The sequence below is a fragment of the Echinops telfairi genome, unplaced genomic scaffold (genome assembly GCF_000313985.2).
Source record: "Echinops telfairi isolate 266 unplaced genomic scaffold, ASM31398v2 ScPeMD7_22;HRSCAF=79, whole genome shotgun sequence".
Lineage (NCBI taxonomy): Eukaryota > Metazoa > Chordata > Mammalia > Afrosoricida > Tenrecidae > Echinops > Echinops telfairi.
In genome coordinates, this window is record NW_022103919.1 from 4995730 (window position 1) to 5021929 (window position 26200).

At 39.8% G+C, this 26200-nt stretch overlaps 1 protein-coding gene across 1 annotated transcript in view; it reads right to left on the minus strand.

Moving 5' to 3' along the window:
- FNBP1 (formin binding protein 1) overlaps window positions 1-26200 on the minus strand; it is a 98895-nt gene that overhangs the window by 61543 nt on the left and 11152 nt on the right. The window contains exons 3-4 of the mRNA XM_045288505.1: window positions 16837-16899; window positions 16136-16240 (exon numbers count right to left, since the gene is read on the minus strand). Of these exons, the coding sequence (XP_045144440.1) occupies window positions 16136-16240; window positions 16837-16899 (168 nt within the window). The remainder of the gene's footprint in view (window positions 1-16135; window positions 16241-16836; window positions 16900-26200) is intronic.

Below are 26200 nucleotides of genomic sequence, written 5' to 3' on the forward strand. Positions count from 1 at the left end.
AAAAAAAAAAAAAGTTAATGCCGAGAATATTCCTACATGTACCAAAGACACAAACCCCTCAGGTTTAGGAACTTGGTACAAAGTAAATTAAAAATAAAAAGCTTGTACTTTAAAACATCAGAGTGAAGTGGTCTTAACAAGTGAGTAGGCAAGCAAAAAATCCACCAAGGAATATAATTAAATATACAGCTAACTTTCTAAGAGGAACAACTGACAATGAAAGACAATGGGGCGATATTTTTTAGACATTTAAGAGAAAATAACTAAACAATTAAATTAGTATAAAGGCAAAAATTTCAGACAAATACAGAGAATTCACTACTAACAGATCTTCATGGAAAACAAAACAAAAACAACTAATCAAGTGGGGAGAAGGAAACCAAGAGCAGTGGTATCAAGGAGCAATGGCGTCACTTCAATCAAGTGGCAACAGTTATGTGGATGGGTGGTGAATAATGACTGCCCCTCTTTAGATTGGGCCTTTGTTCCCTAATCCAGTCTCAAATTAGTACTTATTTGTCATCTCGCCCCAATCCATCAATTGTGCTAATGTCTATTACCTGTCTAAATCAATAGACAAGATCAGTGGCTAACAATGAGTTTATTTATTTTTTTAAAATCATTTTATTTTATTGTACAACTCTTATCATAATCCATACATACATCCATTGTGTTGAGCACATTTGTATATTTGTTGTCATCATCATTTGCTTTCTACTTCAGCCCTTGGTAACAGCTCCTCATTTCCGCCTCCTTCCCTACTCCCCCCTCCCTCATAAACCCTTGATAATTTATAAATTATTATTATTTTGTCATATCTTACACTGTCCGATGTCTCCCTTCACCCACTTTTCTGTTGTCCACCCCCGCCAGGGAGGAGGTTATATGTAGATCCTTGTAATTGATTTATTTAATATAAATGAAGCTTATATAGCACATTGGCGAGAACAATGAACTTGAAGCTCAAAAAAGTGCTTCAGTCTTGAAAGTGTCATATCCAATAGGGCTAATGATTATGGTCATGGTGATTATAAAACACTTTTCCAGTGTACAATTTTAAAGAAGTAGGCACTAACTGAAAGTGGTGGCTCGAACTCGCCAGTGACTCCCTGTGTGAAAAAAACCTAGTGATCTGTTTAAGTAAAGATTATAGCCTTAATGTATGTATGTATGGATAGCGAAAAGAGTTGTACGAGTCCCTAATAAAATGATTTTTTTTTAAATCACAGAATTGGGCCAACTCTGAATATCTTCCTACCACAAAAATAAAACAATGAGAAATCTAAAAAAAAAAGACTGTAGCCTAAGAAACTGTCAGGGCAGTTGTCGTCTGTCCTATAGGTTCACTCCGACGCCACAGTACACAACAGCACACAAGAACAACAACAGCCATTTCCTGAAAGTCGCTGGAATTCTATACCCTTCAGAATCTGCTCCCATTTTACTTCCTTACACTCTCTTACTTCCCAGTCCTGTCAGGCCGGTTAACATCATCAACTTGCTTCCCTCAGGGCCCAGGATGAAATGCTCCCTCCCTCAGCTGCTCATTCTCTGCTCCATCTTTTCCTTTTCTATCAATCCTTCCTATCAAAGGCCCAAATTCGCCTCAAGGCCTTTCCCAACAACTTTTAATCCACAAAGACCTTGTTCAGATGCTCAGTCCATGAAAACCTTTTGGGCTCTATGTTTGCTGATCACAGGACCATGCGATTTCATATAACCCAGTAATCACTTTTAAACTGTGATTATTACGAATGCTTTCACCACACAATCTAGCGTCCTACATATGATGTTCTATCTTATTCTCCAGTGGAGGCAGGCTTTCCTTGCCTCTCCATCTCAGCATTTGCCAACAGGGGTCTCATGAAAGGCATCAATAAGTGGATTGGTAGTACGCACAGATTTGATTCAGTAACTTTTCTTTGATGAGTAGGGCTAGATGCCCAGGGTGTTCAAAGTAAAGGGTCCAGCAGTAATGCTATGGTTCTGAGCCACAGTCAACATCTCTAACCCCTTCTCCATCCCCACCAAGCATAATGTGACACCTTGCCTTTCCAAGACGTGCCACAGAAACCTCCCCCCTCCCTTCACTGTTCTGCTGGTGCCTCAGCCAAAAGTGGGGGGTGGGGGGATGTGGGCTCCTTAAAAACATGATAATTTATTTCGGTCCCAACGTTCATTAATGTGGGATTCCTCTGTTCGCTGTCTCTGACTCTTCATCCTCTCATGTGGCCGCATGTCCATCCCTCTGTCTCTCCCTCGCTCCAGCTCTCCCTTTCTTACTCTAGGCTATTTTCTCTTCACTCTGCCTTCTGATGATCTCCCCTCACCCTGCCCCTTTGACTCTCATTCCATTCTAAACACCGGGACAGGTCCTTAACTCTATAAAACCTGTTCGTTGAAACCCATGCTCTGGGTCCGCTTTCCTTTTATTCCCATTGTAACACTAAGAATATTGGATTGAGTGACATAAAATTAAATGGGAAGCATTGAGAGGAAGCATAAAGACACAAACAAGCAACATACAGATGGCAATAATAAGTGCCAACTAATGAACTGCAATCCAAAAATAGAATCTTCACAGACACCACTTGAAATGTGTGGTATAACCCTTATTTTAGAGATTAGTAAATATGCTCACAGACGAAGCAAATTGCCTCATGTTATACCATGAGGAGTAGCAAAAGTAGGATTTGGATCCATTTCTATCTGACATCAAGATTAAGTTCTTAGTAAAGCAAGACCACTTACTGAGAGTGAAAATGAAAATATTTATTAAATAAGTTGCTATGAGAGAGGGTCCTTAAAAACAGTGAAGGCCATACAGTGAGGGCTAAGTATTGGAAGCTACTCATATAAATAAATAGAATGTGATATACCTTAGGAAATGCACTTTTATCTGTATATCTAGGGGGAGGGCGGCCTATCTGCTCTATTGTTACTTTGCACATAACTTACAGCTTTGTTAATGATCATGCTCCTAGGAGTGCTCAAGAAAAGCTAAACAAACAAACACCCCAAAACATTCTTACACCAATATTTTAATACAAATAAAACAATGCATATCAAAAACATTTCATTGCAAAGACTTTAAGAAAATATTTGGTATTTATAAATTTACTTTTGTTGGCAGCCCTGACATTTCTATTTTTACATATTATTGAGATTTAGACCCCTTGCTTTTTTATTTCTTATTAGATGCTTATGAAACTTTCAACTTTAGTGTAAAAACTATTTTTGCATTATTAGTGCAAATCAAGGGGTAACAAATTAGGTGCAAATTAAGGCAGAACAATACAGAGATAGTGACAATTGTTGCAAATAGGTTAAACTTGAAGTTAAATGCAATTTTGCAATTAAATTTTTTAAATTTTGCAATTTTAGGAGTATTTTTATGTAGATCATTACTAACCCCAATAAATAATTTTTATGTTTCAACTTTCCTACCCCAAATTTATTTTTAATGGTACAATTAAAACTGCGTTTCAGAGCTCTCCCTCCCATCTCATCCCAGTAAGGTCAATGTTATACCCTGCTTCCAAATATCAATATATTTACTACACAACTAATAATTTGGGAAATCTCCACTAAATTTAATATCTTGCATACAAAATTAAAGAAAGAAAACATCCCCATGAATGCTGAGGCCAACTACTAACAATCTAAGCCATTGACGTACAGGAGGTGAACGTCACATGGCTACGCAGACAGGCAAAGTAAACAAGATGCTAACCTGGTAGATGTGACTGCTTACAGATGAACATAAACAAGAAAATGTCTTTTCCAGAGTCTTTGATTTGAACCCTGATCCACTTTTAAAAAGTTGTAACAACAATATGCATGTTTTACTCTCACTGTTTCATGGGACACATTATTTCTCTTGTAATAGCAAAGCATGTTAGAGCCATGTATCAGGCTCTAAGTGCAAGCTGTTGCTGCAAAACTTATTTCCTGCATGCAAAATAACCACTTCCTCTTTTTTTAATAATTGCTTTCTAAATTGTTACAGTGAGCAATTGCCTCAGCTAACTAGTCCGACATCTTATAGGAAACAGAAATTTAGAAGAAGCGCCACAGATGTTTACAGTCAGTAAAGCTGTCAGCTTAGTGGTTACAGCACCGGCAAACAACAACAAAAGAAATGTAATAGTGCAGCTCCTTATACGTCCAATAGCTAAAGCAGTCATCTTGCTGGAGACGGTTCCCCAAATGGTAAAAAAAATTTAGCGCTCAGCTACTCAGCTGGGTTCAGTTAGGAGAGAACCAATCCTGGCCCTGCCTTGTGGAATCCGCAACACTGATTCCAACTGAGCAAAACTCCCCAGGCTGTGAAGCTTCAGGTCCTTGTCAAACTGGTAATTATTCAAAACAGATCCCTTTGTTCTTGCTTGAAATGGGCAGAGTCTTTACTATAGTTTCATTTTCCCCTTTAAAACATTCACTTGTGTACTAATGTAATACACGATGTATGTAAAAATATGAAAAAAGATATGTACACTTTACTATAGTTCTAAAACATGACATTTTCATTTTTATTACACTCTTGTTAGAATTCTACCTTACTTCAGAAATGACTCAGGAGTTCCCAGTCTACTTCACAGCAGGCACATCTATGCAGAATGAAAAACTAATAATATTCAAGCTCCAAACTTTCAGACATCAGAATTGTGCACAAGCATGGTCCGCAAACTCCCTGAGGAGGGTCCTGATACATGGCTCTAAGTGTTCATAGTCAGAATTTTAAACGAACTTTTTAAACATTCCCTCAAATCAGGTTATGGAGAAAACTTATGATGACCCAGGATCAGGAAATCATGTTACACACAGAAGAACTCAACATGGACTGGGAAGTCCTCCTCGCTCAGAATGGCAGTGGATTTGAATGAAGATGCCAAGTTAACTGTTTGCTGGCAAACCACCCCCATGAAGTTGGAAGTACAGCAATAAAAGAATCAAATAGGTTAAAGGAAACAAGATTTTTACGAAAGGGGGGAAATTAATACTGAAGTTTATACAGCTAACTTGAACTTACTAACAATGTCTGCAGCTCTCTGTCACCATCAACTGCATTTTCTATTTAACAATATCCTCTTTTGCCTTTAGAAATTATGTAAGATCCAACAGTCACAAGGCAAGGGCGAATTAGAGAAAGGGAATTATTCATTGCCTGACATGGATGAACTCAGTTTAATGCATGCATTTAGAAAACACTGTTCTCTCTGTTCAGAAATATTAGTTCACATTCCATTCATTTTGATAACCTTTTCCTTTTTTCATCCCCACACCAGGCTGACCAGCAGTAGCACAAGATTGGTGCTGCCTTTTATCCAAGTTTGTCTACTATCTCATGATTCCAGAGCAGAGTGACAGACAAAACGGCTTTTAAAGTCTGTCACCAAAATGTCACCCAAAAGTTGTTTAGGAAACAAATGGGAAAATCCATGAATACATTAAAGCACGGAGGAGGAAGGATCCCTGGTCGTGTAGTGGTTATGTGTTGGGCTGCTAACTGAAAGGTCTGTATTCGAAACCGTCAGCTGCTCCTGTAAAGAGTCACAGTCTCGGAAGCCCACGGGGCAGTTCTACCCTGCCCTATCGGGTCACTTTGAGTCGGAATTGACTGGATGGCAGTGAGTTTGGTTGAGGGAGAAAATAAAAGGCAAGTTCCTCAAAAGTCAAAGGTTGCAGATTATCTTTCAGTATCTGTGTGCTCCCCACATCCTTTGTCACTGAGGACAGGTGTGTGCTTCGCAGGCATGGGGTTGGTTTTGTTGTGTTCCACAAACTGGTCGTCTGTGGCAACTCGACCTCCAGCAAGTCAGCACCGTCTTCCCAAGAGAACGTGCTGACCGCGTCTCTGCATCGCATTTGAGTAGTTTTACTCATGCTGCTGCTGCACACCCAACAGACCACAGTCTAGCACAAACACGGCCTTTTTTTTTTCAAACATGACTGTTATTATGTACTGGGAAACCAAGAATCCTTCTGACTCCCTTTACTGTGATACTCTGGTAGAACCGAAACCTACAGGTGTCCGAGAAAGGAATGACATGAACACCTCACAGCTTAGGAATTCCTCCAGTTAGGAAAAAAAAGTTCACTTAATTAAAAAAACTAATTTTGGAGTAACAAATTTTGGGGGCTCATGTGAAATATAAATATTCACAATTTAGATGTAAAGCTGTACTAAGCCTTAGAACTGTAAGCAAGTTAAAAGTGCTACAATCATTTTTCTAAAATAATGATTATGTAAAATTCTGATTTTTTTTAGAAATGATCTCAACTATTTGAAGCTTGAAATACTGAATCCACTAGAAGTATAATGTCTTGCTCACTTCTGGAATAAATACACATCACACATCCAATTTACAAAAGGAAAAAAGAGGTATAAAAGTGAGAGCTTCGTTGCTCATGGTGAAAATGGTTCTTTGGTGCCACGCCTACTCTGGTGGTGCTCGGGCTCCCAACAGAGCATCAGAAAGGCCTCTCTGCATCCTCATGTGTCAGCCTTAAAAGTATACAAATTGGAAGCTCCGAGCCACACAATCTAGACCTTCCTTTTCTGACTGCACACCAATACTTTTAGAGCAATGATGACAATGTGAAAATAAACGATTATGCACATAACAATTAAAGGCATACCAAGATGATTTATCGGGGTAGGAAACATTTTTCTATAAGGTACGAGTGGCTTAGTGGTAGAAATCTCACTTTCCAAAAGGAAGACCAGGGTTTGATTCCCAGCCACTCTCCGTCTACCAGTAGAGGTTTGTGATGTTGAGTACGTTTCAGCAGAATGTCCTGATGGAGGCAAACTAGGAAGCAAGGCCTGGTAAAACAAACCTGCATGGATCATAATGGTCCAACATGGGGACAATGCGGGAGCTGGTGGCATTTCACTTGGTTGAGCATTGGAGTGCCATGAGTCGGGAGTAGACATGATGGCAGCTCTAACAACAAGAAGAAAGATAATGTATCCACCCTCTGGTAAGTGAAGGACTAAACATCTGCACACACCTGGTAGCTACACAAAGACACAAAGCTGATGGCTTACAATGCACCAACTGGGGCAGGCTTTAGGGAGTTGAACACGGGGCTGGAGTATTTCAATCCATAGGCAGGATATTTACCTTTTTACAAAGAAAAGCAAACCAGGTTAATATCTAGTCCTTAAGTAAGTAAGTATAGAAAACAAATACGTGTTCATACTTCAAATAAATTGCGTCATCAAGTGCAAGAAGAAATTCAGCATGTCCATGCTACTTACAGTGTGGACATCTTTGTAAGTGCACATCACAATACTTGGACCATTCCAAGTACAGTGTGGCTGACTGCGAGAAAACGCAAACTGAGTTATTTCGAAGACAAGAAGATAATTTAATCATTTTTGGAGATTGGGGGAGGAATGTTTGTATTAGCTTCAAAGACGGCCAGAAGCCAAAATGAGCAATTACATTAAACAATGGTAAGAAATGAAATTGTAGTATAGCATTTTTTATTAACTTGAGACAAATAAGGCTTCACAGGCAATAAAGTGAAAAACTAATATTACATTCAAACTGTTGTTGGTTTGGGGAAATTCTAATGTTAAGTCACACTCAAAAGCAATATAACTTAAGAATGTCAATGTTTAGACGTTTCGCTGCTGGCTTCAATGCTTATGGTGTGACAATTGGATAAATTATCATATCCTTGGGGAGAAGGTAACACTTTCATAAAAATAATAAAAGGATGTTCTCAGCACAAGACAAAAACATTACATTTTGGGGAATGATTCAAAGAATTTAGGATAACAATTCAATCTGGCAGCATTTATCAAAAGTCCTAGATTCACCCATACTAAGTGAGGAGATTATATCAGTGATCAAAATCCTCCCAACAACAAGTCCTGGACTGGTGGCTTCACGGAGGAATTGAACTTATCATATGGAGAAGAAGTGACTCAAATATTGTTGAAACGTTTCCAAAAGACAGGAAGGTGGGACTGCTCCCAAATTCATTCTCTGAGGCATATCCAAGCCAGATAAAGACATCTTACAAACAGGAAACTATAAGCCGGTATTTCTTTTAAGTATAGTTACAAAAGTTCTTAACAAAATATTAGTGAACATAATCCAACAGCATATTAAAAGTATCGTACCCCATGACCAAATGGGATGTATTCCAGAAATACAAAGATGGTTCAACATTAGAAAACCAGTCAACATAACGCACATCAACAGAACAATGGAAAATACACAACGATTACCTCTAAGGGTACAAAGGATTCAAACAAGCCCAGCACTCCTTCTTGATGAAAATTGTAAAGATTGGAATAGAAGAACTCGTCAATATGATTTAGAAAATATCTGAAAAGCCAGCATTATACTTGGAGAAAGATCGAGAGTTTCCCTTTGAAATCAGGAACAAGTCAAGAGTACTCGCTCTCACAATTTCTACTTAATATTGTGTTAGAAGTCTTAGGAAGACAAACGAGAGAGAAATTAGAAGTACCCAGATTGGAAAAAGAAGAAATTAAATTATAATTTAAAATAAAATAAAAGTATTCATGGATGATATGATCCTATACACAGAAAATCCCAAAGAGCCGGCAAGAAAATATCTAGTTAATAGGTAATTGAGCAAAGTTGCTGAATAAAAAGCAATGATACATATGAAAGAGAAATCAGGGGAACAATCCCACTTATATATCATTTGAGAGAATGAAACACCTAGGCATAAACCTAACCAGGGATAAGACGGACTTGTACCATGAAAACTATAATACAGGCTGAGAAATGAAAGAAAGTTTAACAAGTAACACGTTTCATGTTGTTGGGTTAGAATCTGTCTTATTGTTACATATGTCATTAGTATCTAAAGCAATCTATAAACTCAAGGCAATCCCAATAAAAATTCCAACAGCCTTCTTTGCAAAAATAGGAAAACGAACTTTATATGGAATGGCAAGAGACACTGAATCACTAAAACAACGTAGGAGGCTCATACTTCCTGATTTCAAAACATGCGGCGGGGAGGGGCAGAGGAGGAAAGGGGAAAGGAAAAAAAAAAAGGGTAAGTGAAGGGGGGACAGGGGAATGACCATCCAAGGGAAGGGTATTGTGTCTCCGCAGAGAAAGAGGACCAGATTTAAAGCCAGTGCCAGACGAATGCAGCTTGTCGGCAAGGAGTGGGGAGCCAGTGGAGGGGCCTGAGGGCTCAGCCCCCATACCAGCTATGTGGACAACTGCCCCTGCCCCCAGAAGAATTTACTTGAGAGGACGGCACTGAAGCTGCAGCTAGGGGAGAGGGGCATGTCTGATCAAAACATGCCTGGTGGCGTAGTGGGTTATGCAATGGGTTACTAACCTCAAGGTCAGTACTTCAAACCCACCAGCTGACCAGCAGTTTCACAGAATTTTAAAGATAGGCCATCTCCTCTCACAAAGAAGTTACAGTTTTGGAAGCCCTAGGAAACGTTTTTACCTTGTTCTATAGGGTCACTGGGAGTCAGGATTCCCTCAATAGCAGTGGCTCTTGCTGGGATTTTACATAGCTTTAATAAAAATAGCCTGTCACTGGCATAACAACAGATAAATAAACCAAAGGAATAGACTTGAGAGTCCAGAAGTAAAGACACTCATTTATGGCCAACTGAAATTTGACCTGGGGAAAAAAAGAGTCTCTTCAATATATGGTGCTGGGAAAAGTTGATTACCACATGCAGACAATGGAAACAGAATCCTTGTCTCACACCACACATGAAAACAAACTTAAAATGGAATATGGACCTAAATGTGCAAAATAAAGCCATAAAATTCTTAGAAGAAGAAGCGGAGGCAACACTATTAAGCAAAGACAGTGAAAGGCAAGATGAATCAATGGAACCTCATAAGAATTTTTGTTCATCAAAGACTTTACCAAAAAAGGTTAAACACAAGCCATCACCTTGGAGGAGAATATCTTTGGAAACCATAACTCTGACAAGAGCCGAATAACCAAAATATGTCTAAAACTTGGACAACAAAAAGAGAACCCAACCATAAAGTGGACAGAGGACTTGAATACACATTTATCCAAAGACAGTCACGTGACTAGCAAACACTTGAAAAGATGTTCAATGTCACCGCACCTCGGAGAGATTGCAACTCAAAAGCACAGTGAGACGCCACGACACACTCACTAGGATAGCAACGGTAAGATGAAAAAATAGTAGTAATAAAAATAAAACAAAACTGGAAAATGTTGGAGAAGGTGTGGATGAATTGGAATCCTTATCCGTTGCTAAGAAATGCACGCCAGTAGGGCAGTTCCTCAAGGGACTTAAAATAGACCTGCCATCTGACCAGCAACTCCACTCAGCTCTTTACCCCAAAGACTTACAAGCAGAGACTCAAAAAGAGATTTGTACGGCAGTGGTCTGGCAGCACTACTCACAACAGCCCACAGGTGGGACCCACCCAAATGCCCACCAACAAGGGAATAGATAGGCAAATGTGGTATCGACTACAGTCAGCCAGCCAGTGGGAAAATGAAATCCCGATACCCTCTACATTATGGATGAGGTTTGAAGCACATTCTGTTGAGTGAAAAAGTCAATCACAAAAGGACAAACACCGCATGACCCCACTTACAGAGAAAAAGGCAAGAAAAAAGGCAAATATATAGAGACCAAAGTTTATCGGCACTTACCAGGGGCAGGAGGGAAGGAAGACAGCATGCTAACAGTAATCGAAAAATCACATTGATCAAGGAGAGGTTTGCATAGACCAATATTCTAATTGCTGCCAGTAAGTTGTATAACCATATAAAGTTGAATTGGCAAAAACTGTGTGATAGCTATATTTACAATAAAAAAGGGAGGGAAAAATGCTGTAGCTGTGAGGCTGCTTATGCTCAACCAGACACCTCATGGGACATGGTTCCTTGGGTTGAATGTTTAGGGTCATGGTTTTATGGAGCATCCTGTCAGTTGGCCTGTAATCTACTTAGTGATTTATTTTTTACCTCCTAGTTCAATGCTTAAAGCCTGAGGTCTTAAACGCCTGCACATGGCCATCCAAACACAAACATTGGACTGTATTTTCCTCGAGCAATGGAGGAGAATCAGGAGCAGGAGGTAGACAGGGAACGTGTGGCTAATGGCTTCCATGAAAAGCTCTCTTTGCCATGAGCCCATTGGTGCCTGACTACCACTGCTTGACACTGTGATCAGAGTCCACAGAATAGTCCTGATCAAAAGGGAGAAAATGCAGAACAGAATTTCAAATTCCCATGGACTCTAGATTTTCTGGACTCATGGATGGTGAACAAACCTTGAAACTCTTGCCTTGAGATAACCTTTAAATCTTAAACCAACAAAAGTCCACTGGAGTCTTCTTAGCAATGAACAACAGTTTAGCTTAACTCGTAAAAAATCTGCCTCAAGCATTAGGCTCATATTTATATGAGATCAAATTGGCAACAGCAACTCAAAAGATAGGAACCTCAGCGGGCAGTGAGTCTATGCTAACGAAGGAGGAATAACTCAGAAATGCATGAGGGGTTCCACAACCTGCAGTATGTAACCAACGTCCCTAAATTGTACACATAGAAACTGCTGAACTGGAGTTTGCTTTGCTGTGTATATAATGGGGCTTCAAAAAGGTTGTGGAGAAAATTCCATTGTCTTTTAATTTTATTTTTCCACGAACTTGTTACAGCCCCCTCGCAAGCCCAAGAACAGCAGCAAAATAAATAAAAATTTAGAAGGAAAAAAAATCTTAGATTCATGTGAGGACCTAGAAATTTCCCTTTTGTTAATTTATCTATCTTGAATCTGATCTAAAGGTGAAAACAAAGAAAAAAAATCCTGAAAAATTCTAAGCTACAAATTTACCCTCAAGTACTCTTGGGGTTAGAATTCACAGTAGTACATGAGACCTACAAATCCCAAACTCAAAATCTAGATTGATGCGGCTGTAGTTCTGTAGTGCCCCAGGTGATGCCTGCTTGCTAGAAAGCCTAGTTTAAACCAAAGCCTTCAAGAATCACCATAGATAAAATTCCAATCATTCATAACCATATACAGTCTGCTCCATAGTTCAACAAGCTCCCCCCGCCCACACTTTATGTAATATGATGTGACTGAAAAGTAGGGGAACCATGCTGATGTAACACAGAAGTCTTTCTGGCCATATATACACACCATTTTAATGTTGGGAAGCAATAACGGGTATACTTTCCCATAGTTCAGTCCAAACTGTTGGTAGTGGTTTCAGAGCTTCAAGAACTACTAACCTCCCCTATGTTGGGTTATCCGGTAAAGCTGGGAGTGCAAAATGTCATCTGGGAAGGTATTTCCTCTTGTGTTAAGACAATTGATAAGTGCAGAAAACTATATCCTGGATTTAATTTTTAATTTTGATAAAAGCTAAGGCTCTCAAAAAACCTCAATCTCTGAGGAGGAAGAGCAAGAAATTGACTGTGATGTTCAGTGCAAATGCTGATACAGGTTTAATTAAAGGAGACTTGGTGGGCACTGTGGGGTAGGCCTAAATAGGGGTATTATGAAGCAGAATTGATTCGATGGCAGTGGCTTATTAGTTTTTTTAGTAGTTTTACTAAGATTGTTGTTCTTTTATTGGTGCTCTGTAATAATAGGGCCCTATTAGCGTAATGGTTATGTCTTGGGTTAGCTAACTGCAAAGCCAGCAGTTCAAAACCACCAGCCCTTCTTGGGAGAAAGACAGACTTTCTACTCCTATAAATAGTTACAGTCTCAGAAACTCACAGGGGGCAGTTCTACCTTATACTATAGGGTCGCTATAAATCAGCATCAACTTGATGGCAGTGAGTCTGTTGACAATGTTCTACAGGAACACTGTCAAGAGATACACTGAGCTGTGACTGTAACAATGGGCTTGTGAGGATGTTTCAGGGCCAGGCAATGCTTCATTGTATTGTGCATGAGTCATTATGAGTCGGACCGACTCACCAGCATCTGAAAACAACGTATGTTTTGAGTTATCTGTCTTAAGCCTATCTTTCCCCAAAGCCCTGCTTGTCATTTTTAGGAGCATTTTTGCAGAACATAGAGTTGCTTTTAGGAATTCATTTACATCACTATAGCAGAAGTGTTTGGATTAAAAAATACACAAGGAGACAAGTTGGCAGAAACAATCAACTGGAGAACCAGTTCCACAAAGATAGCAGATACAGAACTCAACCAAAGAGATAATAAGAATCAGCATTGTTAACAAGTTAAAAAGTAAAATATGGTACAAAAATGTAATAAAATTAAAAGAAAAAACAAAATGATACATATTTTTAAAAGAATAAAATGAACTTCTAGAAATTAAAATGCAACAAAGAAATTAGAAGCTTAATGAATAGGTTAAACCACATGTTAGACAAAGGTGAAGAATTTGTGAAATATTAGAATGATCTGAAAGACCTACAAAGAACAAAGCACAAAAAGGCAAAGAGATGGAAAATAAAGATTAATGGACATGAAACAGAGAGAGTAAGAAGTTTTAACTTATACCTTACAGTCAGAGTTCTAGAAGGAAAGAATAAAAAGAATGGGGGTTAGGCATGAGCTAGAAGATACCACACTTTGGACTCAACAAGCCCAATGAATCAAAATAAAGATAAAAGAAAAATTTGCCCCTGAACAGACAATCAAACTTATGCTATGGCTCCTGAATACTTTAACAGAGTTTCGCAAAGTGCCTGCCTCTGTTAATATATTATATCATATTAATTATTAATATCATTATTATTCTAATATAGAAATCTAAATAAGCTCTATACTCTAAAACATAATCTTAAATAAAAAACCCAAGCCACAAAATATAAAGTATTTATATAAAAGTGAAAAAGAGACAAAGTTATTAAACGCACTCTTTGGAGACATATACATGTCTCCATATACATGAGTACATTTGTAATGACTAGGAAAATTACTAACACCAAATTCAGGATGGGGATGAGAAGAGAGGCTTCAAAAGTGCCATGAAGATTCTGTTTCTTAAGGTGGGTATGGATATGCAGGTAGTCTTTGTATTATTCTTTACGCTGTTCATCTGTACTCTCTCTCTTTTTTTTTTTTTAAAGAAAAGGCTCTGAAAGTTTAAAATGTCTTGATATTAAAATAGTTGGATGACTTCTGCAGTTTTCTGAAGGATTGTTTGTATTTTCAGATTTTTCTGCAATGAGCTTTTATAATAAGAAAGGCCATAGAAGTAATTTTAAAACATCTTTAAAAGAATAAAAAGCACTCTAATACTACATAGATCAGTGGTTCTCAACCTTCCTAATGCCACGACCCTTTAATACAGTTCCTCATGTTGTGGTGACCCCCTAACCATAAAATTATTTTCGTTGCTACTTCATAACTATAATTTTCTACTATTAGGAATCGGGTGACCCCTGTGAATGGGTCGTTTGACCCCCAAAGGGGTGGCAACCCACAGGGTGAGAACTGCTGACATAGATGATAACAAAATATTTGGTTAAAAAGGCATACATTGCAAGATATGACAAAATACCAATTTATAAACTATCAAGGGCTCATGAGGGAGGGGGGAGGGGGGAGGGAGGGGAAAAATGAGGACCTAATGTCGGGGGTTTAAGTGGAGAGAAAATGTTTTGAGAATGATATACAAATGTGCTTTACACAATTGATGCATGTATGGATTGCGATAACAGTTGTATGAGCCCCTAATAAAATGTTAAAAAAAAAAAAAAGGCATACATTTGTGTTAGGCATATCTTTAGGGCACATATGCTGACAATTTTTCTGAGAAATAAGTCAAAAGTATTTTAATTAAATGACATCTTAATTATACTGGGGATTGGTTATTTAACAGAACCTTGTGTCAAATTTATGGTAACTGTCTGCAAATTAATAAATCCTAATATAATTTGTCCATTGAGTGGTAAATATCTCCACTTGGATATTGTAAATATGTATTTTAATATATCAAATAATTTTAGAGGAAGGCATACTAATATGAGGGGACAGAGAAAGGTTCATGGAAAGTAGAATTAAAAAGATAATGGAACTTCCCTGGAAACTTTTAGAAACACCTCGTAGTCACCTAGTCTTTTTTTTTTTTTTTAAATCATTTTTTGGGGGCTCTATAGCTCTTCTAACAAGCCATACATTGTCTCAAGCACCTTTGTACATGTGTTGTCATCATCATTTTCAAAGCATTTTCTTTCTACTTGAGCCCTTGGTATCAGCTCCTCATCCCCCTGCCTCCTTCCCTCATGAACCCTTGATCACTTACAAATTGATATTATTTTTTCATGTCACCTAGTCTTAAAAGCAAGGATTCTGGACAAACTGGGTAAACAACTAATCCAAGTATGGCTCAAATGAACTCATCTCCAAGGATCTGAAAGAAATCTATGAAAACACAAGGCTCTTCCCAGGCAAAAAGCAAGTAGTTGCAGAGACCAAAATAGCCCTGGGCAATAAGGAATGAATACTGTTACTTTAACAGCATAATTTGTTGACTCTATTGATGACTTTTATAAAAAGAAAATTCAGCTTCTAGGGCAAAGAACTTGCATTCAGAAACAAGAAGCTACAGTGTACACTTTATAATATTCTTAGTTGACAATACAAGTCCATTTCGAGTACAACTTTTAGAAGGACTAAAACAGCCAAGCCTGGAAGCACAGTCTGGCAGTCATCAACCTGCATTAATCCATCCGAAGTCAGGCACGCCTTCCAGGCCCCTCTCTTTTAAAGGCAAGCACTAGAAGCCGGTGGCGAGGAGCAGTTGCTCTGGCTTTCAAGAAGGGAGTTTTCACTCTGAAAGGCCATTAGAAAGAGCCATGGCCTTGGGAAACCACCCTCCTAGCATACGTTCATGGTCTGAATCTTCACATCGTCATCGTTCATGGTCTGAATCGTCACATCGTCATCGTGGTGACTAATCAAATAAACTCCTCAAAGGGAGAACACAGAAGATTCCCCGGGAATGTCCCCCAGAAGAGGATAGCCTCAGGGGGGCCCTAAGGCTGTTGACAGAAAATGAAAAAGATCTCAAGGTGGTAGTTCCCCCCCATCCTTTGTTTGTGGCTACATCAGAAAGCAGAACTTGGAGGCCTGTGACGAACATTGAAAAGGGAAATGAAAGAAAAACTCTCACTTTTGCCTTACCTTTTCAACATCGGCTTTTGTAACATTGATGTCAGCATCCATTTTCTCAAAATACTGTTGCGCTCGGTCAGCCTCTTTGCAGTCTCGCTCAAACCGCCTTTTACTCTAGAAAGCCAGGGGAGACGGTGGTGAGGAAAGCAATTACCTGTAAAATCATGAAGCTCATCCGGGAAGATTGTAATAAATTCCAAGACAGCCATTGTTCTCTGAACAGATTTGCGATGTGTCTAAAGTTTAGGCAGTTTTTTTAAAAATCAGCATTTATTTTCATCAACACAGTCTACATCTTTGTTCTGTCCATATGGCTTAGATTCTACTCGAGCTCTTTTGGCTCATAAACATGATACTTTAGAAAATGGCTTTTGAAGCAACATTCAGTTCGATTCAAACCTAAAGGGAAAAAACTATCAAGATGTCTGGTTCTCCAGTGTGTCTTTTGGTGATTTTATTTATTAATTTAACTTCTGGATTGATTCAGGTGTGAATTAAGTTCAAGTGAGAAGGTCCTATAAAGTAAGGTGACACCATTGACAGGGGGTGGGGGTGTTTCCTTGACTAAAAATGTGGTCTATATGGACCAAATAGACCATTCCCTAGCTTGTTGCGCATTCTTTCCAAAAAGCGGGACTGTCCCTCCAAAAGCAGGATGTCTGGTCACCTTACTATAAAGACATATCTGAAAGCATTTGCTTTTTACTTACTGATTCAAGCTGCTTCCAGCAAGTCTCTATGTGCTGCTGTGCCTTCCTCCCATCGTGGAAATGCTGGAAGAGAGAAAACAGACCTGTGCTCAGCACTCCCTCTTTCTCATCCTCATGCCAAACAAGAAAAGGTTTCATCCACTTCGATGTTGACCACCCCACTATGTGCACGTTGGAGAAATATCAGCATTAAAAAATAAATTAAAATAGTGAAAACAAGAACAGCCACAGAGTTTCCTTTAAAATGTGGTAAAAGATTGAATTCTCTATCTTATATACACCAACAGGTAAAAACTTCAAGATTGCTTTCTAACGACTGTGATCAGCTGAGTCTTTTGAAAAGCAGCTTTACTCAGATATAATTCATACATCATACGATTCACCCAAGTAAATGATTCCACGGTTTTTGGCACACCTACTCCTCGTGAATTACTATCTCTTCCATTGAAATCTACTCTCTATTTTGTGCCCTAATCAAACTCATCTGAAAGTAACAAGCAGAAGTGTGAGGTGCGAGTAACAATGGCTGTGATGATTAAGGCTATGTGTCAGCTTGGCTATGCTTCTTAGTGGTTTGGCAGCTATGCAATGATACAGTCATCCTCCACCTTTTCAAAACATGGATTGTTACAAATGATCTGGACTTTGAAACCTAACCATGGTAATCAGTAGTGGATATACATATGCATTAAGCATCACAATTAGTTCTAGAATCTCAATTGCCTCAAAAGCCTTAGTTTTCACCCTTCAATCACTCCATCTTCTTTTAACAATCTACTTTTCATCTCTATAAATCTACCTATTCTGGCATTCCATAGAAATGGACTCATACAGTATGTGGTCTTTTGTGGCTGGGTTCTTTTAACTAAGCACAGAATTTCAGGAGTCCCCTGTTGTAAGTATGCATCCACACTTTGTTCCTTTTTATTACCAAATAGTCCACACAGAGCTAAGCTACATTTTAATCTATCCATTTATTAGTTGATGGACATGTAGGTTGTGGAACTTCCAGTTTTTGATCGCAAACTTTTTTTAAACTACAAATATTTGCATAAAAGTTTTGTGTAGGCGACTGTTTTCTTTCAATTTGCTTTGGATGTTTTCAGCACTTAGAATTTTTTTTAAATCATTTTATTAGGGGCTCATACAATGCTTATCACAATCCACACATACATCAATTGTGTCAAGCACATTTGTACATATGTTGCCATCGTCATTCTCAAAACACCTGCTTTCTACTTGAGCCCTTGGTATCAGCTCTTCATTTTTTTCCCTTCCCTTCCCTTCCCTCCCCACTCCCCTCTCCCCCCTGAACCCTTGAAAATTTATAAATTATTATTCTGTCGAAATTTTTGTTTTTTTGCTTAAAGATAAACTCACCTTCCTGCTATCCACAAAGGCCTGAGGCAGGCACAAGCCTGGTATTAAACAGCAAAGACATTAGTGGGCTGTAGCCAGGTAAGCATCAGGGAGATTAGGAAATGAAGTGAGAGAAAAGAGGTGGTAATTGCTGGCTCTGCGAAGGAGTTTGTACGAATGTTCAGGACTTTGAGTAAAGCGCTATGTGGCACAGGAAGGGTTTTAGGAGGGAGGCTGTGGCAATACCATGGCCTTGCAGAGGCACTGAGGAATGGCCAAGTTCTCAGATGTCATATTTTGAGCAGTAAAAGCACCAGGATCGGTGGGCAGATGGTGGTTAGGTGTGAGGTTAGACAATAAGATGTCCCCAGTGACTCAGGGTTGCTGGCCTGAGTTTTAGAAGAGGGAAGACTGGGAAATGGGTCTGAAGAAGGAAGATTAAATGCTTCGGTTTAGATGGTGAAGGCAGCTATCCGGTGGTAGTTCTATGAGACCCTACACCCAAGTGGAATGTCTAACAGGTGGTCGGATAGATGATTTTGGGGAAGAGTCGGCGTGAAAAGATATCCTGTCATAATCATGAAGTAGGGAGTTGAAGGCCAGGAGATCACCAAGAGAGATGACAGCATAAAGGAAAGGCCCCCACTAGACACATACAGGAATACTAAGAAAACAATGTTTGTTTGTTTTTCGTTTCTCCAGTGACCTGATTTCATCAAAGTTCCTTAAACGCTTTCCTATCTATCACTGAGACATCACTGAGCTAGTCCACACTCCTCCTGAAAGGAAGCCTGGGTAGTGGGATGAGCCATGGAGAGGGATGTGTAAGAACGATCGAGGTTTCTCAATGGCGAGGTCCCTCCCATGAAGAACCTGAGCCTTTTCTTAGACCTGTCGGATCCTATGATTTAGCTACGGCGGGCGGCTGGGATGCAGGATGGGGGAGGAGGCAAAATCAGACCTTTTCTTTGTAAGAGAAGCATTCCTTTATAAGGGAATGTTTTCTTGCCTCTTCTTTGAGGTCATGTTTCCCTCTGATTTAAGCACCTCTTTGAAGCAAATTTTATTCCTTCAACTGTGTTTCCTCCCCACCCCCACCCCCACCCCCAAGAACCCAAGAGGAGCCACTTGGGGCTTCATTTTTCAACTGTCATAATGCACATGGATGTAAAATCGAAAGGAGGTAGCTTCGAAAGCTAGGAATGAAAAGCAAGAAAGAATCATGGTTACAGAAGAAGTTGAGAGTGGAATCTTGGAATCTTAGAGGAAACACAAAATGCAAACAGATATCATAACTACAGCTTTAAAAAGGATGCCAGAGAAGCCAAGAGGGAGGCTCTTGGGGAGAGAAAGGCAGAAAGACAGGGAAGCAGAAGACAAAGTTAGGGAGAGTTCTGGAAGAATGTCGACGTGTGTCCTTTAAGATGCTCACAGTGGAAGTCAATTGTAGCGACCCTTCAGGTCAGAGGAAAAACGCCTCAGAAGATTTCCAAAGCTTTATCTTTACAGGAACGGGCGGCCATCCATATCTCTCTCCCACAGAGCAGCTGGGTGGGTTCAAACCACTGACTTTTCATGTAGCAGGTGAGCACTTTAATGACTGTGCCACCAGGGCCCAGGGAGGCACAGTGAACAGGTCCTGAACATCCTGTGTCTGGTTCAGAAACATGACTTTTCCCTAACTGTCAACAGAACTATCTGTTTCCCAAGCATGACCACAGGTGTTCTGTCCTAGGTGGCTGAAAAGATGCTACCATTCCCCAAAGTTAAACTTTGAGATCCCAAGATGAGCACAGATACAGAAAAAGGACGTGCCAACTGCAACGGGCACTGGAACTCCACACAGCGACTCTAAAACTCATGTTTTACTAAAACCAAAGCTCCCTGACTGCCTCGGGCTGTACCGGGCAGAGACAGACAAGACACACAGGAGCACACAGAGAATGGGGCAGGCATGGGGCAGGTTCCCAAGGTTTTATTCCATCTCTGGAAACAGACACTCAAAGGCAAAGTCTGAAAGCACTAAGGATGGTTTTGATCGAAAGCCTCTCTTGTCCCGCTTTACGGGTCCAATAACTATCAACGGACTTTTAAAGCATGTTGCAGACCTAGATGCTCATGGTGAACTTTTTCGCAGGAAGGATTCAATCACACCGCTCCCTCATTAAGCACACTTCTTGTTGGACTAAAACAATTACCTATAAACTACACTGAAAAAACATAAACCAAAATAAATGCACTCCCATGGAATCGATGCCCACTCATAGTGACCCTATACCTATAGGATAGAGTAGAACTGTCCTGGTGAGTTTCCAAGACTGTAACTCTTTATAGGAGTAGAAAGCTTGGGGTGGCTTTCTCCTTAGGAGTGACTGGTGGTTTTGAACTGCTGACCTGGCATGGCAGTTTAGCAGCCTAACGCTGTTAGTAACCACTACACCACTACATCACTTAAGGTAATAAATTTTTGCAACTTGGGGGGGGGGAGGGGGCCTCTAGGTAATGGCAGTTTTTCTTCTCGTCTTTCTTTTGTAGTACGTGTTTCTCCTCACTGTCGCAGGCTACAATACATACACAAACCCCAAAACAACAGACACTTTACTCTCGGTGCTGCCAGGTCCCTTAGGGGATGGCTGCAAAGGGCTCCTAAAGGGGTTGCATACTTTATGATCTGAAGAGTAATGTTTAACCAGTTCCATCTCCCCGAGGAACAGCTATTTGAGGAGTTACAAAGTGAAATAAATACCCAGCTTGCCAGATGTATGTGTTGTTTATTAACAAAACAAAGGCAGAACATTGCTGCTCAGGACAGTGAGCAAGTGTGTGACTAAGAAGTGTGCCTCCGAGTTTTAAATAAAGAGGGATTGTTCTCTGGAAAAAGCTAACAAGCACTTCTTTTGGAGCCTCAGAGTGAAGTCCTCACAGCTCTCTTCTCCCATCAGGGACAGGAAATGCCATCGCTAGAGACCCAGAGAAAGCGCCTAACTTTCTCCTGTCCTTGGATGCTTTCAGTCCCTTTTAAAACACAGTAATAGACCTCAACATGCTTGAGGGGATCTGGGAGTGATGGCTACACTTATTTTCATATCAACTCCAAGTTACTCCCCTAGACTGGACTGATAAAAGTAGCTTTCCAAAAAAAGTTGGGTTTTAAAAATTTTTTACAGTGATTAGGGACAGTGCGATAAAATAATCATGGAAAAGCTAAAAACCAACAAATATCAACTTAAAGAAAAGTGACTTAGACAAAGCTTCCAGGAAGGTTTTGATACACGGTCAGAAGTCATACTTAAGATGAAAAGACAAACTGTCAGTCTGTATCATTTGCAACCTGCTATTCAGTATAATAGATGCTCAGTTTTTATCATATATGTTTAAATCATTAATGATCAAAACCACATAATAAAGCAAAATGTGGCAATGAAATGAGAATAGTCACTTAAAAAAAAGAGGCAGCAAAAAGTATGAGAATAACTGCTTAACTGAAAACAGTCTACCTTCAGGGATTTTGAATAAACTCAGATTCCACTGTTGAAAACAAAGAAATACCAAGATTTATAAAAGGCAAAGGTGGAGAGAGCTTCCTGAAAACATGTTCTGAGACAAATGACATCATTTCTTCAAAGTCAAGCATGAATGGTGTAATCAGGTTGAACACTAGATTCCCAGATTTAAATGTCACTGATAATCTTTATCAGTAGTATAATGGTGGTATAATGAGAGAAAGACAAGACTTGCTACTCCCAGAAAGAGTTAGTCTCAGAACCCCAACAGGGGCAGTTCTATACTGTCTATAGGTAGGTGTATTATGAGTTGCAATCGGCTTGATGGCAGGGAGTTTTGTTTTTGATAGTGTAGTGGATTACTTGGGTAAGATGAGAGATGAGGCTGTCTTGCTCCTGTAAAGATTTATAGTCTCAGAAAGCCAATAGGGCAACTCTACTCTGTCCTACAGGGTTTTAGTAGGAGCTGGAATGGGCTCAACAACAGCAGTTTGTTGTTTGTTAATATCTACATGGTATCAATATTTACACGGACAATTCAAGGAAGGTTCTGAATCGCCTTCAGTTCTTCTCAAGCGAGCATATCTCATCCTCTCTTAAATCTCAAACCATAAACACAGAAACATTAGTGTTTGGAGTTGCATTCTGCTTTTATTCAAGGGAGGCTTATTTTCTCAGTCATTTGCAATAAAAATCCCTCTTCAATGGACTTCTTTAACATTTCCAAACATGCCTATCTCCTAGTGTCTCTCCCAGCTGCTTAACTTCACTGCAAAATGGGCATCTGGGCACAGGGCAGGAGACCCTACTCGTGAGTCAGGCCCACGCCTACGCAGCATGTGCGGCCAAGCCTCCTACATTCTCACTCTGCTGTCTCTGTCCCCTGTTGTTCCTCTGATGCTGATCTGCTGCCCAGAACTCCCCACTGTCTGTACTTCAGGAGTGGTGTTCTGTTCAAAATAGTCCCTTTGTCCACATTCCTTAAAATTATAATTCTTCTGAGGAATTTAGAATAACAAAAGGATAAATGAAAATCGATCAACATTACAGAGCAAATGTCTGAGGTGCTTCACTTGAGGAAGGTAGGAAGCTCCCCTAACAAGAGTCTCAGTTGGAGTGGGGGGTGAGGGGTGAGGCGAAAGCCCCATAATACAGTAATCCTTCCTGGGTAGAAAGGGCTTCAAATCTAATTCAGCCTCACCACGTGCATGGGGCTGCTCTGGGTCCAAGGGTGGCAGCATGAGTAAGGAGAGGGACTAGGTACAGTCTCCAGGGGAGAGATGATGATGGATGGGAACGAGGGTGAGGATTGTTTGTACACCGGCCATTTACTGAAGGCAGAGCTCACAGGACTTGATAACAGACAGAAGATAGAGTATCATGGAAATGGTAAGTGCTGGGTGACTCTTGATTCTTGGCCAGAGCAACTAAGTGAAAAGAGGTATCATTAGAATGGGAAGAAGTAGAGGTTGGACTTGGGGATGGGAAATAGGTCTGGAGAATCAAAAGTTGTTTCTGCACATGTTAAACCAGGTCCCTTGCAATTGCTCAAGTGTGTGTGTGTGTGTGTGTGTGTGTGTGTGTGTGTAAGAGGTGGGCGTCACACTGTTGCTGAGCTCTACAGGCTTCCACTGGCAAGGGGGCCATAGGGCAATGCTGCATCAGGCTCTAGGACTGGTTCTCAACCTTCCTAAAGCCATGACCCTTTAATACAGTTCCTCATGTTGTGGTGACCCCAACCATAAAATTATTTTTGTTGTTACTTCATAATTGTAATTTTGCTACAGTTATGAATCAGGCGACCCCCATGTAAGGGTCGTTTGACCCCCAAAGGGGTCGCGACCCACAGGTTGAGAACGGCTACTCTAAGAGGAGATGTCAAACAGGTGTGTGGGTATAAGAGAGCGTGGTGAGATATGCAACACCAGGTAAGTAATTCTCACAACTCTTAGGAGAGAAATAAGGCATCATTCTAGCTTGTCAGGGAGAAACACAAAAGTAAGGTCCTGAATTTAAGGGTCCTGAGACCCAGATATGTTATCCTGCAAATAATGAAATAAGATGCTTTGCTTCACCAGACCAGTGGTTTTATAGGTGCCAGAACCACAGTGGTAGTAGGCTCATGCTGAATGAACACAACACCATCACCATATGTTCTCACAAAACAAACTAGACACAACAAAACAAAATGCTCCATCTAGAGATAGACGGAATCAGGGGGTATTTGTGTGTGCCAGGAGGAGAAGTCTGAGACCAGATGACAAATGAAAAAATTTAAATAACTCACAGCAGTAACATAAAGACTATTCAAAATTCTGTGGGCCAACAGTGTATACGAGCAACCCCAGCAAGATACCAAGACTCTAAAAAGGTGTCTTGCTTTTCGAGTTATTGAAATCGAGGCCATGACAGAAGAATAAAAGAATTGCTATGAAAACACACTTTTCCTTTCCCAGATTATGAAATCTAGAACCATTCTTGGCTTTATGTCTCCTTTCTACAAATAGGACCTATACAATATTACATTTTAAAAAGAGTGTTCTAGCATTTAGTGCAGTATCACCTTTCAAACATTTTGGAAGCTTTGGGGGGAAATACCTGTAATGATCAATTCCAAGTAATGTGGGATCTGTAGGTATACTCTAAAGCTTATAAAAGTTTTAGTGATGTCACTTAAGTATTGTATAATGGTTTCCTCCAGAACTCTTCAGACTATTGACAAAAACCAATCCTGCACCTGGCCAACATTTTGTGAGTAATGAACCACATTTTCTACCTGTATGTAGAAATTTTCTCGGAGGTTCCAGCAACATTGGCCGGAACCTCTTGGACCCCCTTCTGGTGCTGCCCATTGCCATACAGTCCCCATAGGTGGTTGGTTAGTGGCGATCATTGTGGATAACCCTAAACAGACTTAAAGGGCGGAACTGAACGAAGCAATCACTCAAAAATGCTTTCATAATCTGATTTAACAAGCATAGTGATCAAGGGTGGATTTGCAGATGCTGTTATGCAGAAAAATCTACCTTGAGTTACCCACATCACAGAATGGCCAACTCACCTTCAAGCTGACAATTTCATCGACATTTGAGACTCTCATCTAGAACTCTGTTAAAGGCCACCGTTTGACTAATGAGCGGGGCTCAATCAAGAAGCATAATTCGTGTATGCTTAACCATGTATGCTTTGACTTCAAATTATTCTTACTCCTGGGCACTGACATTGGGGAAATAATCCCCCCCCCCAAAATAAATAGCTATGAGAGGAAAAAGTTCACTGTGGTATTACTTAGGTAAACAAACAAACAGCCATCTCAGTGAGGCATCAACTAAGTCCACATGGAAGAAGCACATCAGCCTGCGTGATCCAACGGCCATAAATAATAAAATCCAAATCTGAAGAAGGGAACAGTATCAGAGCTAAAATTCTGAACACCTAGTTCACAGAAGGCTATGGATGATAGTGAAAGCCCCAAACCCATTTTCAGCGTCCCCACATGGGTTAAGCCTCCACAGGAACCACGCTCCAGATATGTGGACAGCCTTGCAACCAGACAAAGAGCATAGCAAAGCTAATTATGGTAGGCGTAATTGGGCAAAAATACAACCTCTTATCATTTGATCTCCCTTTTAACCCATTTTAAAGTTGTGTTCACTTAACATTTCTGTTCTCTTTTCGAATGAGGTTTTCCTGTTTTGTCATTGCAGTTGACTTTTGTCTGTTTCTTTGCTTCCTGTTTGGGTTTTGTATGATTTTCTGTATATGAAATCCTGTATAGGTAAATATATAGAGACAGTAACTGGATGAATAATTACCTAGGGGCATGAGAGGGATAGTTGTAGGGAAATGGGAAGCTAACAACAATGAAGACGAGAAGAAAATGTTCTGAAATTGATTGTGGTTATGATTGTACAACTCTTCTTAATAGGATTGAACAACTTAATTGTATGATTTGTGAATTATCTGTCCATAAAATTATTTTTAAAATGAATTTAAAATGCATGCCATAAAAAAAGCAAATAAAATTTAAAAAGTGGAAGCAGTCTATTGATCAAAGAAAAAAAATTAGCTAAGTGAATCATAATAGTGTTAGAATATAATATAGCCATTGTAAAGTCTATAATTAAACTACATATTTTCATGGGAAAACATGAAAAATCTTATGATATTAAATGAGTAAGGAAGAGCACAAAATTACGGGGGGAAGGGAAGAGGTGTTAACAAACCCAGGGACAGGGAAACAACAAGCGATCCAAATTGGTAGGGAGGTGGGTGTGGGAGACCTGGTAGGGCAGGATCAAGGGGAACGTAACAAAGAGGAAGTGCTGAAATCCTGGTGGGGATTGAGCATGATAGCAGGACAAGAGGAGAATCAAGGGAAATAGAGGAAAGAGCTGGGAGGAAAAGGGCATTTATAGAGCTCTAGATAAAGGCATGTACATATGCAAATATATTTATATGAGGATGGGGAAATAGATCTATGAGCCTACATTTATAGGTTT